Source organism: Poecilia reticulata, linkage group LG10 (assembly GCF_000633615.1).
Source record: "Poecilia reticulata strain Guanapo linkage group LG10, Guppy_female_1.0+MT, whole genome shotgun sequence".
NCBI classification, from domain to species: Eukaryota; Metazoa; Chordata; class Actinopteri; order Cyprinodontiformes; family Poeciliidae; genus Poecilia; species Poecilia reticulata.
The window spans coordinates 7,160,902-7,176,145 of NC_024340.1; the positions used below are offsets into that span (position 1 = coordinate 7,160,902).

Here is a 15,244-nt window from a genome sequence, read left to right on the forward strand (position 1 = left end):
GCCTCTTCAGAGCCTTCATATGTTATCAGTCTGTTAAAGATAGTATTACCAATAGCAGTACAATTTGCACAATGCCTGTTTTGTTTAGTTTTCTTCTTGGAMAAAGTTATTAAAAACAAGTTTTTGWCTAAATTAAGGTGAATTCATGGTTCCTTTTTCCACATAATGTAACCGGTAGTGTTTATGATAAAAAATAAAWAAATAATAATTATGTGATCGGTATCGGTGATCGGTATCGGTGATCGGCCCTCATGGGTGATCGATATCGGCAGGAAAAAACCTGATCGGCACATCTCTACTATTATTTCTTTTGATGGAAGTCACTCTCCGCTCTAATGGGTCTATACCTCCAAACCAATTTTCAAATAAGTTTACTTTTTAAAACAAATACCTACTGAGGCTTTTTAGTTGTAAAAAAAATGCGTCAAAGACAATATTCATTTCCACACATTTAAACCACAACAGGTGTGAATTAATCATGAGGTGTGTTGATCTTGAACCTTAGTCCAGCAAAAATAAAAAAATAAGAGGAAATCTGTATTGAGGCAATGTTTTTACAGCTATGTGTTAATTATAAACTTTAGAATTTCAAGTAAGACGTTTAAGTGTAGTAATCCTTGAAATGATTCCATTTATCAAATAGGAAGAGTAGTGGTGATCCTGAGTGACCTGAAACAGGAAAGAAAAGGTCTTTATATTTTTATTCAGTGCATGTAAACGTGGTTTAAACTTGACAAAATAAAATAGTCAATGTGCCATTACTTTTAGTCAAGTCATCAGTTTATGTTCTAAAAGTTCCAAGAAAAATGAATTCATAGTCAATATAACTACTGTATCACAAAGTAAAAGCCCTTTGCCCTGGTTTTACTATTGATTTACAAATAAACATATATTGCCACTTAAATATGGCTCTTGACAAATAACGTTGCCCCACATAGTTTGCGGTTAGCTAAATCTAGGTTCCTAAGAAAAAAAATCATGAAAAAAGTCTGAGAGGTTTCACTGCTGCCCTAAAAACATCCCTGAAACAAATGTCTGCTGTTCATAAATACACACACACATCGAGAGGAACAGAGAGCATGAGTGTGACACCGACCAAGAAAGAGCGATTTGCCATTTTTTCTTTTTTCTTTTCCCAGTGTTTCTTCCAAAGCCGGTGGCGGAGCAGACCTTAAACACACCATTCAATTATCCAGCCCACTTAGCGCCTCGGAACGAACATGAGAGCGCAAAAATAAATAACGAGAGCAAAAAGAGGTGGCGGCACGGTCACTGGTCTGTGCTGTTTTATTAATTGATTAACATAATCCTCACAAACGGAGACGGGGGGGGCGAGAGAAGAGCGGGGGGGAAGAGAGAGAGAGATTAAACGAGCGATGGAAGAGGCAGGGAAGAAACGGGCTGAATTCAGGGATGTTCTGTACTATTTGTGCCTCTCAAATTGAGCGTGAAATTGCAATGTGTTGTTGGAGAGTCTCTGTCATTAATTCAGTTAGCAGGTGAAGATGTGACAGAGGAGAAGGGAGCGATACAGAAAAAGGGGGGAGATCCTGTTGTTCACGGACGCACAAAGACAAACAATAAGCAATCTTAACGTTACATGTTGCAAAAAYCGACACGGAGAACGCTGCAAACAACTAACTGGAGATGAGCTGTAAACAGGAATAACTGTATTTCTATAATACCAAATGCAGCCGCCTCAGCCCCTGATCCCGATATGTTTTCCATCAGCAAAATGCTAAGAAACCACTTCCTGTTTGGTGTCAGTCAAAACATCCATCACAAGGGGTTTTGTCACGCAAGTCACCATGTCAGTTATTCAGTCATTCACTACCTATGGTGGATGTCCTTTGGAAATCAGGCCGTGGGAGGAAAGCAAACAAGAAAATATAATGCTTTAGGAGAGGATTCTTAAGGGGTGCTCTGATCTTTAAATAAAAAACCCACACCTCCAGGAAGCAATAATTTCTGAATATCTAAGGGCCCAGACCCTCTGGACAAGGGGCTGGTCTTTACCAGCCTTACTGTCACCAATATGTCATAGGGCCATATTCTGGTAGTCCATGTATTGGATCTTCCAGAATAATCAAATGACTCAATGATAGAGCATGATGACTTCATTGGCTAGATGGGTTATGTTGAGGCAAGTCACTTACAGCTGCATATTTCACACCCATACTAAGAGCCTAACATCAAGCACATCCTCTAAGCCAGTTTGTCCTACATTGAACCTCATGCAATGTGAAGTTTATTCATCGATGTCGCAGTGCATCAAATGTGACCAAAAGTTTGATTCATTGAATTGTCTGCTAAATAGTTGCTAAACCTTATTCTGTCATGATTTGACACTGGAAAACATCTGATTCTGCATCCATAATCAAGAGGTCCGTTAGTTTCAAACCATCTAGTATGCCCCCTAGTGGTTGAGAGTAAAGAAGTCAATCATGAAGAGCAGCGGTTGTGTCAGAATGTCTCGCAGAAGCACAGGACTCAGTGGATCTTGACTTAGGTTCAGTGGGTCTTTGTACATCACTCAATCAATCAATCAAGTTTTTTTGTATAACACATTTCAGCAACAAGGCAGTTCGAAGTGTTTTACATCATAAAAACACAAAAATACATATCATATTGTTGGAACCAGTGGCTACATGAGGGAGGGCTCCGATGCCACAAAGGTTGCGGTTGACCAAAACACTCCACACTTTTCTTGTTAATCTATGTGAATTAATGGATTATCATTATAGCTAAGATTATTCCTTATGGATCTTTATTGTTGCTCTGCATAAACACTCCATATTCTCTTTCTCTCCCCATCAGCCTACATTGAGGACTTGGCGCGTAGCGTGGAGCAAAGCAGACGTTTGATCATTGTTCTGACTCCAGAATTTGTTGCCAAAAGAGGCTGGAGCATCTTCCAGATAGAGACACGTCTCCACTCCATGCTGGTTACAGGAGAGATCAAGGTGGGGTTCAACCTGACGCATCTTTTCTTGTTTGATTCAAGTGTTAAGAAGGTCCTACATGCTTCTTCCCTCATCACCGTTTGCCTAGGTGATCATGATAGAGTGCGCAAACTTGAAGAATGTCATGAACTACCAAGAGGTGGACGCGCTGAAGCATACGATCAAGGTATGGAGATCACGGCATTTGATGGAGGACAAGAGCTGCAGAAGTGACATCATCACTAACGTTTGGTGTTCTTCTCGGAAGGTCTTATCTGTTATCAAGTGGAGGGGTCCAAAGAGCAATGAGCTGTCCTCCAAGTTTTGGAAGCAGGTGGTCTATGAGATGCCGGCTAAACGCAGAGAGACTCTGTCCAGACGTCAGGTAGCATACAATAAAAACTAAACCACGTTTCTGACATTTTTGTTGTAAAATATGCAGCTTAAGAAATGTACAATTCTGCACTGTTAGGATCTTAGTTGGGAACACCTGACATATTCAAGTCTGTAGTTATTCATACTATTGGTGGGCATTTATCATATAGTTTATCATGTATCGTGATTCATTTCTTATAAGAATCTGATTCATAGTTATCATAAAACATTTAATTTAATACAGTTTAAAAACACTCAGTAGTTCATCAATCTGATGGGATTGATTGCTTAACTATTTTCTCCACAGTTTATTCAATAAAAGCATAGATAAATCTGAAAACACAGTTACTGTGTGCAGCTTAGTGATATAAATCACACTTCTTTACATGCCTGGTGTCCTAAGATATTTCACTAACGATTGGAATGTTATTCATGAGCATTATTTGTATTTGTGAGACTATAATTGATGTGAGACACAGTCACAGCAAAACACCTAAAAAGATGGAATAAATAGTTCTTATTGTCACTTATCATGATCACAATGGCATCACAAAATATCATGATGAAACTTAAAGTCCATATCGCCCACCTCTAATTCATACCTCAAACCAAGACACTTTGCTTGGATTCATGAGCAACAGAGAACACACTCTGAGGCATTTGGAAGAATTGGAGAAGCATATTGAACCCATGATGCTAGCCATCTATCCTACTCACTAATAACCAACAGTTAGGTTTGCTATTCACTGACCTTACTTCACAGCTTCTCTACGATTAAGATCAAGAAAAAAGAAAACTCTTTCATGTTTACAGGTAATGGACTCAGGTGAACAGGGCCTCTTTGGTGACCTACAGACAACTGTCTCAACCATCGCCATGACGACCACCTCTGCCTCCCTAGCGCCCCCTAATGAGAATCGCCATGGCCACCATCAGGTCAGTAAATACCAACGCCAATTAGAACTGTTGGCACACATCTGACTCAAGCAACACTTGAGTCAGAACTCAAGTCAGAACTCAACACTTGAGTCAGAACTCAAGTGTTGCTAGTAAAGGGATGTATCCATCCCCTTACTAGAAGTCAGGGGATGGATACAAAAAAAATCTCTAAGGTGCTGTGTATTTTAATTTATCTATCACTATTATTTTGTAGAAATCAGTTTTTACTCAAATTATTTATTTTTTGTCAAAAGTTCACATTTTGTTCATCATGATTGATTTGTAAGCGGGATAAAAAGGTCAAACATCCAAGGGAGTGACTACTTTTTATAGGCACGCTATGTCAAAATATGATAAACTTATCTTTAATGATTAGTGAAACACATTCTGCAGAAGTGGCAACGCAGAAAAAATGACTAATCCAAGCCAAAAATAACACAGCAGCAGCAACAGGATGCAATGAGCTGATGACAAAGATAGCAAAGGTAACAATACAACATATAGTTGACACTTTTATGTTGAATGATTTTAGTCACATTTTTTCCTATTCACATCAGACACATACACATCAGATACATCAGACGAGCTGTGTGGTACAGAATTGCACCACACAGCTCGTCTGATGTATCCTTCCTCTTCTTTGTTTTTAAATGTTTAAGATAATAAAGGATCATTTTTCCCCATTGTAATTCCAAATGTTCCTTATTTGGTTCTCTATTTTCCAAATTGCTTGTTTTCATAACTCGTCCCGAGAGGAAGTGTGAAAATCTAAGCATTATGACAACCTTCTGAAAAATCCCCAGCTACATTTCTTTTTCCTTCTGTTTTAACTCACAGGTTGCCTTGGCAACGGAGATCCCTGACTACAACCAGATGACCTTGCCACTGGGAGGGGGTCACACTGCTACAGCGGCCCAAATGCGGCACTTCTGCCGCAGCTACGAGTTCCAGCTTCCCCCACAGCCTTCTTCCATGTCGCCTCCGCTCCCTCCTCCCTCCACGGTGCAGTTCTCCACCCTGGGCCCCGGGGGGCGCCATGTCTACTGCAACATCCCCATGACACTGCTGAATGGACAGGTGGGGGAACCTGTGTCTTCTGGTTTTTCTTGTTCCTAGACCCACCATCTGCACAGAGTATCCTTTTGTAATGATCCATACTGTTATGTGTTTGCGTGTGCTCGGAGTTGAGAGCAAATAAAAATAAAAGCCCTCTTTTCTCCCCAGGGGTTCAGAGCAGTTCACTGGGGAACAAGAGGTCTGTTTGGATAAAAGAGAAGATAAAAGAAACATTGTTTCGTTTGGTGTAATGCTAGAATATGTGTTTATTCTAAAGGTAGAAATTGGGACAGGATGATGATAAACAATAGGCTTGGACTAGTATTCATACCCCTCAAACTTTTCCACATTTTGTCACGTTACTACCCCAAACTTTAATGTACAGTAACTTAAAGGGATTTAATATGGTGAACCAAACCAGTGCATAATTGTGAGTCGTATATGTTTTTTCAATTTTCTTTACATTTAAGATTCTGAAAAGTCTGACACAAGTTTTAACCCTAAATAAAGCCAGCGCAAACAAACTGCCTTCAAAAGTCATATTATTATTATAAATCCTTTATTCTTACAGGAAAATGTCTTGAGACTCAAACCAAATACTTTTAAAAACCTGTTTCCCCACTTTTACCTGTGGCGGCGCTACATTAAGAACCACTGAATAAAACAATACCAGAACCTCAGAAGAAGACATGACCACAACTTCTTTCTTCACAAAATGTAAACAAAAATGGCCTCAGATTTTAGCCGTTGTAGGATTTCTCTCTTGTCTTACCAAGAGCCATTTCTCCCATAAGCACTAGACTAGGGTGTTTATATTTGGTTGTATTTACCCAGAAAGCCCTCAACAATAGACTCCTTCCTGCTTTTGGAGCAGTCTCCGGTCCACTTGGCATTCATATTTGCATTTGAACCAGACCAGAGTTCACTTCACCAAACAGAGACCTAGGCTTGTAGATGGACCAGAGTTCAGTTTGTTGGTCCAAATCAGAGTTTGATTATTCATACCTCCCCAAACAAACTGGTCTTTCTAGACAAACAAACTGGAGTTGGATTAAAGTGGACTGGATTAAATTTTGGTGAAAATTTTTGGTAACAATATGTTCTGAAATGCCCAACATCCAATCTGAGTGAGTCTAAGCTCTATTGCAAAGACAAATTGTCAAAAATCTCATTGTTGGAGATGTACAAATCTGGTAGAGACGTAAAGGTTTGCAGCTGTAATTAAAACCAAACGTAGTTCTTTGACGTTATTAACTCGGGTAAGGATTCATGCATACCTCACTTTTCAGGTTTCTATTTGTAAAAGATTTTAAATCTTGGATCCTTCTGCTTGCCAATCACAAATATGCAGTACTTTGTGTTGGTCTACCATATAAAGTCCCAAGAAAATATGTTGAAGTTTGCTGAAGTACTGTGACAAAATGTGAAAAGGTTTAAGAAGTATAAATACTTTTGTGAGACTGTCTATAGATAAGGCATTAAACATTTAGCATGCAGTAGTAATGATTCTCGTAGAGTTATGCTGTAGGTTTTTGTTCGGACATAATGTTGGAGTGGATTGTTGACACCTGTGGCTCTGTGTTTGCCAGGTGTCTCAGAGCAGTACGCTTGGGAAGAAGCCAGACCTCCACCTGAACAGCACCTTCGTACCGCTCACCAGCAGAGAACTAAGCTCTGATATCTGGTAGACTGACGGCTCAGTCGGTACCCGTTTACGGACCGCTGGGCAGACGCCTTCTGGTGGATTGCTTGTACAACTGGACTTTGTTTGGGGGGGTTTGACTTTGTACAGACTTGAGAGTTAGATGGCTCCTCGAAGACTGCCTGAGGACTGCTACTGGGTCACTTCATACCACGTCATGAACAAAGATGGTGGATGAGGCATGTCTTGAATCTTAAGTGTACTGGACAAAGACAAATTCTAAGAGCAATTGCTCTCCGTGATGAGGGGAGTGAACTGGCTGCAGATTGACACCAGCTTGGATTGCAAAAAGTCAACCATTGCAAAGGGAGTGCTGCTGCTGACTGACCAACAATATGGCCCACTGGGCAGAGAAAAATAAAATTTTTAGACAGATGCATGGATAAAAGTACTAGAAAAGACTAACCAGGGTCGAGGAACCCTAAATGATTACTATGTGCAGACTCTAGGGACTCTGTTTGTCCAGGCAGTTGCCAAGTTGCATCTTAGAGCACAAAAAGGTTTCTCGATCGCAGATTGTTCTCACACCAGCTGCTATGGAAACCGGTTGACTTGGAGGCCACTCGGGCCACAGAAGGGTCAGTCGGCTGAATTCTGTCATTCTTTTCCTGAATGTAGGTCAGTCCTTGGGAAATCAGCCTACCTGTTGACTACTGTAGGTGTTTTGGAAAAATACTCCACCTTAAAACAAGTCAACCTCTTGAAGCACTATAACTAGCTAGCTGGTTTGTCTCATAGAAACCGAGCTGGTTGACTTTGAAATGTTTTTTTATACAATGTAAACCATTAACTAAAACAGCAGAGATTTTTCTAGGAAACATTCAAATGAAATGGCTATCAGCTAACTGATAGCCACCAGTTAGCTCATAGCTAACTGATGGCTATCAGCTAGCCATCAGTGACTGAAAGCTACCTAACTGAACCTAGCTAACTGAAAACTAGCCTTCAGTTAGCTAACAGCTTTCAGTTGGTGGTAGATGGTGACCGTCTACCATAACCTCCAAATGTAGTCGACTACGGGAAGCAAACGTAACCGAAGATTATCCATTACCACCGAACTAAATCGTATTACGGACTTGGCTTTTTTTCTATTTGCATGATCCACCCATTTAGATACCAAAAGAGGATTCAATAAACATAGGTAAAAGAGAAAAATGGCACAATCATTTGTTGCAGCCTTTTTTTTTTATAACGATCCTGTTGTGTTGATGCAGTATGTCTTGTTTTCTGTCTGGCCATGGCGTGATGGTTAAAAACTGACAAAAAGGGAAAAATGGAGGCTTCCCTTCAATAAAAAATTTAATATTCATTTAATCATGTTTAATTTAAGAGTTAAATCCTTAGACTGTTTTTTTTCCACAAAGATTTGTTTTTACTGCCTGTTTGTTACAAGAATCTCTGTACAGCTTTCCATTACTTCTGTATAGATCCCAACATGACAGTGATTTGTTCTCTAGGTTTTCCACTAGCGTCCACGTGCTCCAGAGGCGTTTCGTTTTTGTTCTTTTCCTCGTTTTAACGGACAGGTCGATGGATCGCCCCTACCGACGGACTGATGTTTTAAACTTTAGCGCCCCCTGTCAGCCGAAGGGGGGTAGGGCATCCCACCGCTGAAGCCGCTCTAAAACTCCAAGCTGAATCAAACATTCTTCTTTTTGAGCTTTAAAGGAAATAGTTTAGACCGCAATATTTAAGCAATGTGGATAATGTTTTGAATTCACACAAAGGTACTGTCATTGTCCTATTAGAACCAATGAAATTCTGGACATTTTGAGGTTGTTTGATACAATAATTACTTATGAGTTGTTATATTCGATGGCAATATACAGTATAATAGTTGTTTTGTTTTGTTTCCTTTTCTGCTCATTTCTTGGACTATTCTTTGAATATATTTGTTGACATTATTTAACTGAGAGCAAATAAAAATGCATTAGTTGTTTCATTAATTTTTGATGTCTGTCACTTGTTTCTCTTTCTCCTATCTCTCATATCTTTACATCTGCTTCAAACCCAACTCCTTTACTTTAAGATCCTCTTCTCTGCCCTTTCACTTCCTCTACAGCAACTGCTCATATTTCTCAATATTTCTGAATCATGCGGTACCACTGATCTGTAGATTGTGTTTCGTTTGGTGGCATAAGACCCATGTTTCACACTGTTTATCTTATCTCACCTCTGAATAACTGTGTGAAGTGTTTCTGCAACAGCCAACAAAAAAAAGGTATGATGAAATTAAACCACACAAGTATGACAAACTATCAGTTTATAGAGAAAATACCCTTGTAAAGGGATTAAAACAGCAAAATATTATAATGAACTTTTTAGAACAGAAACTCAGTACTTTCGTACATACATCCCTTTTCTGTGCCGCTTTTCAGGCATGAATTTACATAAAAAAAACAACTTGACTGCTGAAGTTCAAAATACTTCTCGTCACATATGAAAAGCAGAAGTAGACAAGACATCAGTAGGTAACGCCATTACATGTATTTTTAAGAAGTCACAAAGCTCTTGCATCTGGCTTCAGTATTGTTGAAGTAGTGAGGGTTTTGGTGTGAAAAGCTTAAGGCTGTTTCCCAGGGCAGCATTAGAAAAGGGGGCGGGGGGTGGCCTTGGCGCCCATTTGTGCACCGCCCACAGACTGTTCTGACAGCAGAGCTTGACGTGAAGGCTTGTTAGCATGGACACCGATTAAACGGTTTTCCTGTACAGTAAGTTGTTTCTGTCATTAACACATTTAGCAGCACATTCACAAGGTTGATTGACAGCAATGAGACCCCCCTCCTGGCTCTGACTGGTTGTTTTTGATCGGGAGCGATGCGTCTCTGAAGAGTGGCTCAGTGTGGAGGTGAAAGATATCAATCTTTTCAGATTATTTGTCTGATATTATGCTGTCATAACATGGTGACAGTGTTAAACTAAACAGTTACATACTGCAGCTTTAAGGCTTGAACTCCTCCTTGACTTGTTTTTGTTCATATTTGCATGCATGCAAACAATAATCCCAACTTCCTTGCATTGTCAAAAGTCCTTTAGCAAAAGCTCCTCATAAATGTCAAAGTGAACTCAAAGCATTTTCTCCAAAGCGGTTCAGTTTTTCTACACTCTGAAACATTCCTCTTAGACAGTGTTTGTCAACCCTGGTCCTCACCGCCCTGCTGTCCTGCATGTTTTAGGTATTTCCCTTCTGCCACACACCTTGTATCTCTGGGTGATTAACAGGCTTCTGCAGTACTTGATGGTCATGCAATCATTTGAATCAGCTGTTCTGGAATAGAGGCACATCTAAAACATGCAGAGCAGGGGGGCACTGAGGACCGGAGTTGAGAAACACTGATCTAAGAGGACTTTGTTCTTTCTTTGGAAGTGCTTTGTTTTCTTTTTTATTTTATTTTATTTTATTCTTGAAACTTATTTTACAGTCAACATATGAGTCAAAAATAAAAGGCATACATTTCAAATTGTTTAACAGTTTTCTCATACAAACATTTTCTACTACACCATCATAAGAAGTAAAATCTTTATTTCAAACATGTCAAATGTATATAACTGGCATCACACATGATGTCTTCTCCGTTTATGTTCATGGCATTCTCCCTGTGGCATTCTCCTAGATTTTGTCATATCTACTCTATTTCAGTCAGGTATTCCATGTACCGTATTTTCCGCACTATAAGGTGCACCTAAAAACCTTCAATTTCCTCAAAAGCCGACAGTGCGCCTTATAATCCGGTGCGCCTTATATATGGACCAATATTGAGCCACAACAGGTCTAGCAACTACGGAAAGCAGCCGCCGACTTCATTTTCGCCCGTAGAAGCAGCGCGCGGTGCATGCTGGGATAGTTGTCAGAACGCTGGTTTGTTAATGAAGTTTGACTGACCTATCTACCTACTGACTGTCTAGAACAGTGATTCTTAACCAGGGGTTCGGTGAGTCTGTCTGAGGGGTTCAGCGGAGCCTCTGCCGCGGAGGTAAAGACACACTTGTGTAAAGTCGTGATGACGCGCCACTTTGCCATCACTTGCTGCAGAGGATCACGTTACATTGCTTATCTAATCAGTGCTGCGGAGGAGCCCTGATTGAAGGAGTTCTACTCTCAGCGTGGATTTGAACTTGTGTCTCAAGCTCACAGTTTTTACCAAATTCTATAGACTAAATCTGCTCCTTAGTCGCATCTTTTCAGGGTTGTACTGCCTCTAGTGGTGTGGGGGTGGTTACACAGCTAATATAATTGCATTACTAAATCAGAATACCACAAAGTATTTTGTGAGTCGGGGTTGGAATAAGAAGGGTTCGGTGAATGCGCATATGCAACTTGGGGGTTCGGTACCTCAAAAAAGGTTAAGAACCATTGGTCTAGAATCAGGTCGTCTGCAGGTCATTTAGCACCACGTTCTCCATCAACATGCTGTGCGCAAACGGAGAAGGGTCACCAAGGGACCAGCCCCTATACATTTAAAGCCGGGGGAAGGGAGACAGAGGCTGCGGCGGCAGCGTGTCGGTTGGTCTGTGTTACCCAGAAACACAGACCTTGAATGGAAAAATGTTATTTGCATCACAGGAGTCACATGATCAACCGTCGCATGTTACTACTGGTGAAAACAACAAAGAAGATGACAGGAAGTGGTAGGAGGAGGATGTTTTTGGGGGTTTTTTTACTTTTTCTTTTTCAGGCAATATGCAGCTGGTCCCTCCAGAGCTCTCACAGCATCACACAGTTCATAAAAAGTTGTGTGTCTTTCTAAAGTGTTGAATCCATCGCTCTTCTGTAAAATGGTCGACTACAATTTCCCAAAACGCTGCATATGCAACCGCTCCGAAGTAGGCGGGGCTTGTTGCTCACAAGCCTGACTAAGATGCTGACATATCCTCTGATTGGCTGATAGATGAGCGCTAACATCATGACTGAATAATGAATATATCCATCGCTGCCATTATTTTTTAATTACTTGTTGTGTGAACAAACTTATTCACGCATGATTTTAATATATTATTTAGTGGAAACACCACAACTGTGACATTGTTTGTTCAACATTAGCAGAACATAGACACATTTGTTATGAAAACTTAGCTTGTGCAACAGTGCTTTTACTTTCTGTTTGATAAAGTGCAGAATTCACCAGTTGCACAAATGTGTGGTTCACTTCATGCACAGTGGGCTCACATGTTGAACTGACCTTTCTGTACGTTCAGTTTGACTCACTCACCAAAGGGTTTTCCCCCTGCAGAAGAAGGCCAGACCACAGTTTGTCAGCCCACGTAATGCACAAAGCATTCACAAAAAAAATATTTGTCGAATATTCTTTATGCACTGACAAACTTTAAAGAAAATCCCCCTATTCGGTAACGAACATCAGATTCTCAAAGGCCAGCTCCTTTTGGTGCAGACGCTTTAAGAAATAAAGTAATTTCCCTGTAGCAGATTCTCAGCATGCAAACAAACGGAAAACAAACCAAGAGGCATTTATAGAAAATGCATTCAGTGACATGAGTATTAACTGTATTTTTTGCTTTTTATGTCTGAATGAAAGTCTTTGCCGTTTCCAAGCAGTTGCTGCACATTAAAAATCTTAAGACCTGCAGCTCTAGCTTTCCTTCTCTTTCCGATGTCAGATTAGATTTTGAAAATTGACTCACTGCATTGCTAAGCAAAACATACGGAGGCTGAACCAAGTGCTAGATCCTCTGTGATGGTAAGGCGGAGATGTAGCAGATAACGGCTGCTGAACATGGCAGCTGGTTATGGAAATAATTCAACTTATGAATAAGAAGAAAGTCCTTTAATCTTGGAGTCCTGATGAAGTCATGTGCTAATGACTAAACGTATGAGATGTTATTTATTTATCAGCATATTTTCAAGGAGGCATTCAGACTTTTTTTGTCTTAGATTTTACTTGATCTTCTTGTATAGATCTATGTATAGTTATGTTACGGAATCAAGACAAGCTGTGTACCTTTGCAACATATTTAAACATATGGATATTAAAGGTTAATTGGAGCACTACTGTGATATTCAATTAATATAACAAAACTATTAAAATTGAGAAGAGACTTATTTAAAAAAAAACTGAAATATGTAAAAAGAGATCAAAATGAAATGAATTTTTGGTTAGGGCAAACCACAAACGGGTTTCTGACAGTTGCCTATGGTTAGGACTCAGCTTTTTAAAGGTTTGTTTTACATATTTGGTTTGGTGATTCTGAACATTTTAGTTGGAGGAAACATGACTGTGAGACATAGAGTTGTCTGAGGCATTTAGTTACTCATCTGTAGAAAGAAAAAGAAACAGTCCACAAGTGGAGAACGTGTAAAACAAACATGTCTAGGTCTTGTTGGCCCAACAGATTCACCCTAATATTATACTATCATATCACGGTGGGGGCCACGAGACATCGTCCTGCGGGCTGCAATTGGCCCGTGGGCCGCGAGAATGAGACTTCTTATAAAGTGTTGAATCCATAGACTTCCTGTTTACTAATGTATAAGTGGAAATTATTCATGTGAAAATTAGTCAATATGTTGTCTGTATAAAAACTKATAGCCGCTCTAAAGTAACTTAAGAGCGAATCAAACATGAACAGGAAGTGTTCCTGCTTGGCGTCATTATGTCGATGCAGTAGCTGCTGTAGTCGTTAAAGTGGCACTTCCTGTGTTTTTAGCTAATACATTGGACATGTCGAGAGGAAAAGAATCAATAAAAATATGTTTTTACATAAGCGACGACTTAAGTGGTTCACCCTCGCCAACAGCAGGAGTTTCTATTGAGCTTTTATTTTGATAGTCCACTTCCGCTTATTGGCAGGCTAATTTAAATCGTAGCTTCCAAAAATAATGGCAAAAAAGTAATTTTTTTGCAAAAAAATCACCACTTCTTTTTTGCCAAAAGACTTTATAATCAAAAAATAATTTTTGGCAACACTGACTTAAGTCATTATTTTAGGAAGGTGACGATATGTAGCTAGGCACTAAGTACAGAGTAGCCCACGAAAAAGTAGCCCGCGTTACTATAGTATTACTGGCGGCCTTCCGTAAAGAAAGAAAAAACTCAAAATGCCAAAATATTTACTCGCTCTTTACAGAAAGTACTGGAAATGGTCCCCTTGTGTGTCAATGCAGTTTGGGGCGCGCCTTAACATATTGTCATATACGCGACGCAATGCTCTGCTTTGCATTACGAATATTGTCTTCCAACTGCTGTAAAGTTCTCGGGTTATTAGCGTACACTTTTCCCTTCAAATTGCCCCACAGATAAAAGTCACAAGTGAAGTCCGGCGATCTCGGTGGCCACAGTCCTTTAGTGACAATCCTGTCTTCTGTAAATACCTCCCAAATTTGTGCCAGTGACACGTGTGAGGTGTGACAAGTCGCGCCATCTTGTTAGAAGAAGGCGTATACTCGCGTTCTTCCAGCGTCAACTGTCCGTAAAATTCCTCAAAAATTCTCATGTACACTTTCGTGTTCACAGTGGAAGGATTCACTGGAGAAGGATTCACTCGGCGCGCCACTCTGGCAGGCAGGAAGACAGGCTACTTTTTCGTGGGTCACCCTGTATTTAGTTAGCAAACTAAATATTTGTGTCAGAGTTAAATATGTATTTGAAATATTTAGTTTGAAAATTAAATTGTTTGTAAGGTAAATATTTACTTTAGAACCAAATATTTAGTTAATTTAACTTGGAGGTAAATGTTTGAAAACTAAATATTTGGCTCAGAATTAAATATTTAGTGGGAACTAAATAATTAGTTCAAAAATTTATATTTAAGCTTCTTAACTAAATATTTAATTTGCAAGCTAAATATTTAGTTCACAAATTAAAAATTTAGTTTGTGACTTATGTATGAACAAAATGGCGAAAATATGGCTTTGAAAAATGAACACTCATTTTCTTTTGACAAGCTAAATAAACCAAATATATTGGATGGAATAATGTCTAAATGAAAATACTGATTCAAAAACTTCAGCAAATATTACAGATAGAGAAACAGTGTTTGTTGTTGTCTTTATGGTAAATTCACCAAACCATAATCAGTGTTGGTTTTATTTAGAAACTGAGAAATTCAAATTCTCCGTGATTTGAAAGTCTGGCACATATAAAAAAAAAACAAAAAAAAAAAACAGATGTGCTCATGTTTTCTTCCTGTGAAATTCAGCGTGCTCTCAGAACCAGTTTGCTCTCAGGGCTCACGTTTCATTGACTCTGACGCTCTGACTTCCTCACCACCGTTG

At 39.5% G+C, this 15,244-nt stretch overlaps 1 protein-coding gene across 1 annotated transcript in view; it reads left to right on the forward strand.

The window, feature by feature from the left end:
* Nucleotides 1-7,389, forward strand: part of il1rapl2 (interleukin 1 receptor accessory protein-like 2) — a 160,058-nt gene extending 152,669 nt beyond the window's left edge. Inside the window, exons 12-17 of the mRNA XM_017307004.1 lie at nucleotides 2,818-2,963; nucleotides 3,052-3,129; nucleotides 3,211-3,327; nucleotides 4,131-4,253; nucleotides 5,094-5,333; nucleotides 6,902-7,389. Coding sequence (XP_017162493.1) covers nucleotides 2,818-2,963; nucleotides 3,052-3,129; nucleotides 3,211-3,327; nucleotides 4,131-4,253; nucleotides 5,094-5,333; nucleotides 6,902-7,000 — 803 coding nt within the window. The 3' untranslated portion in view covers nucleotides 7,001-7,389. The remainder of the gene's footprint in view (nucleotides 1-2,817; nucleotides 2,964-3,051; nucleotides 3,130-3,210; nucleotides 3,328-4,130; nucleotides 4,254-5,093; nucleotides 5,334-6,901) is intronic.
* Nucleotides 7,390-15,244: the final 7,855 nt, after the last annotated feature.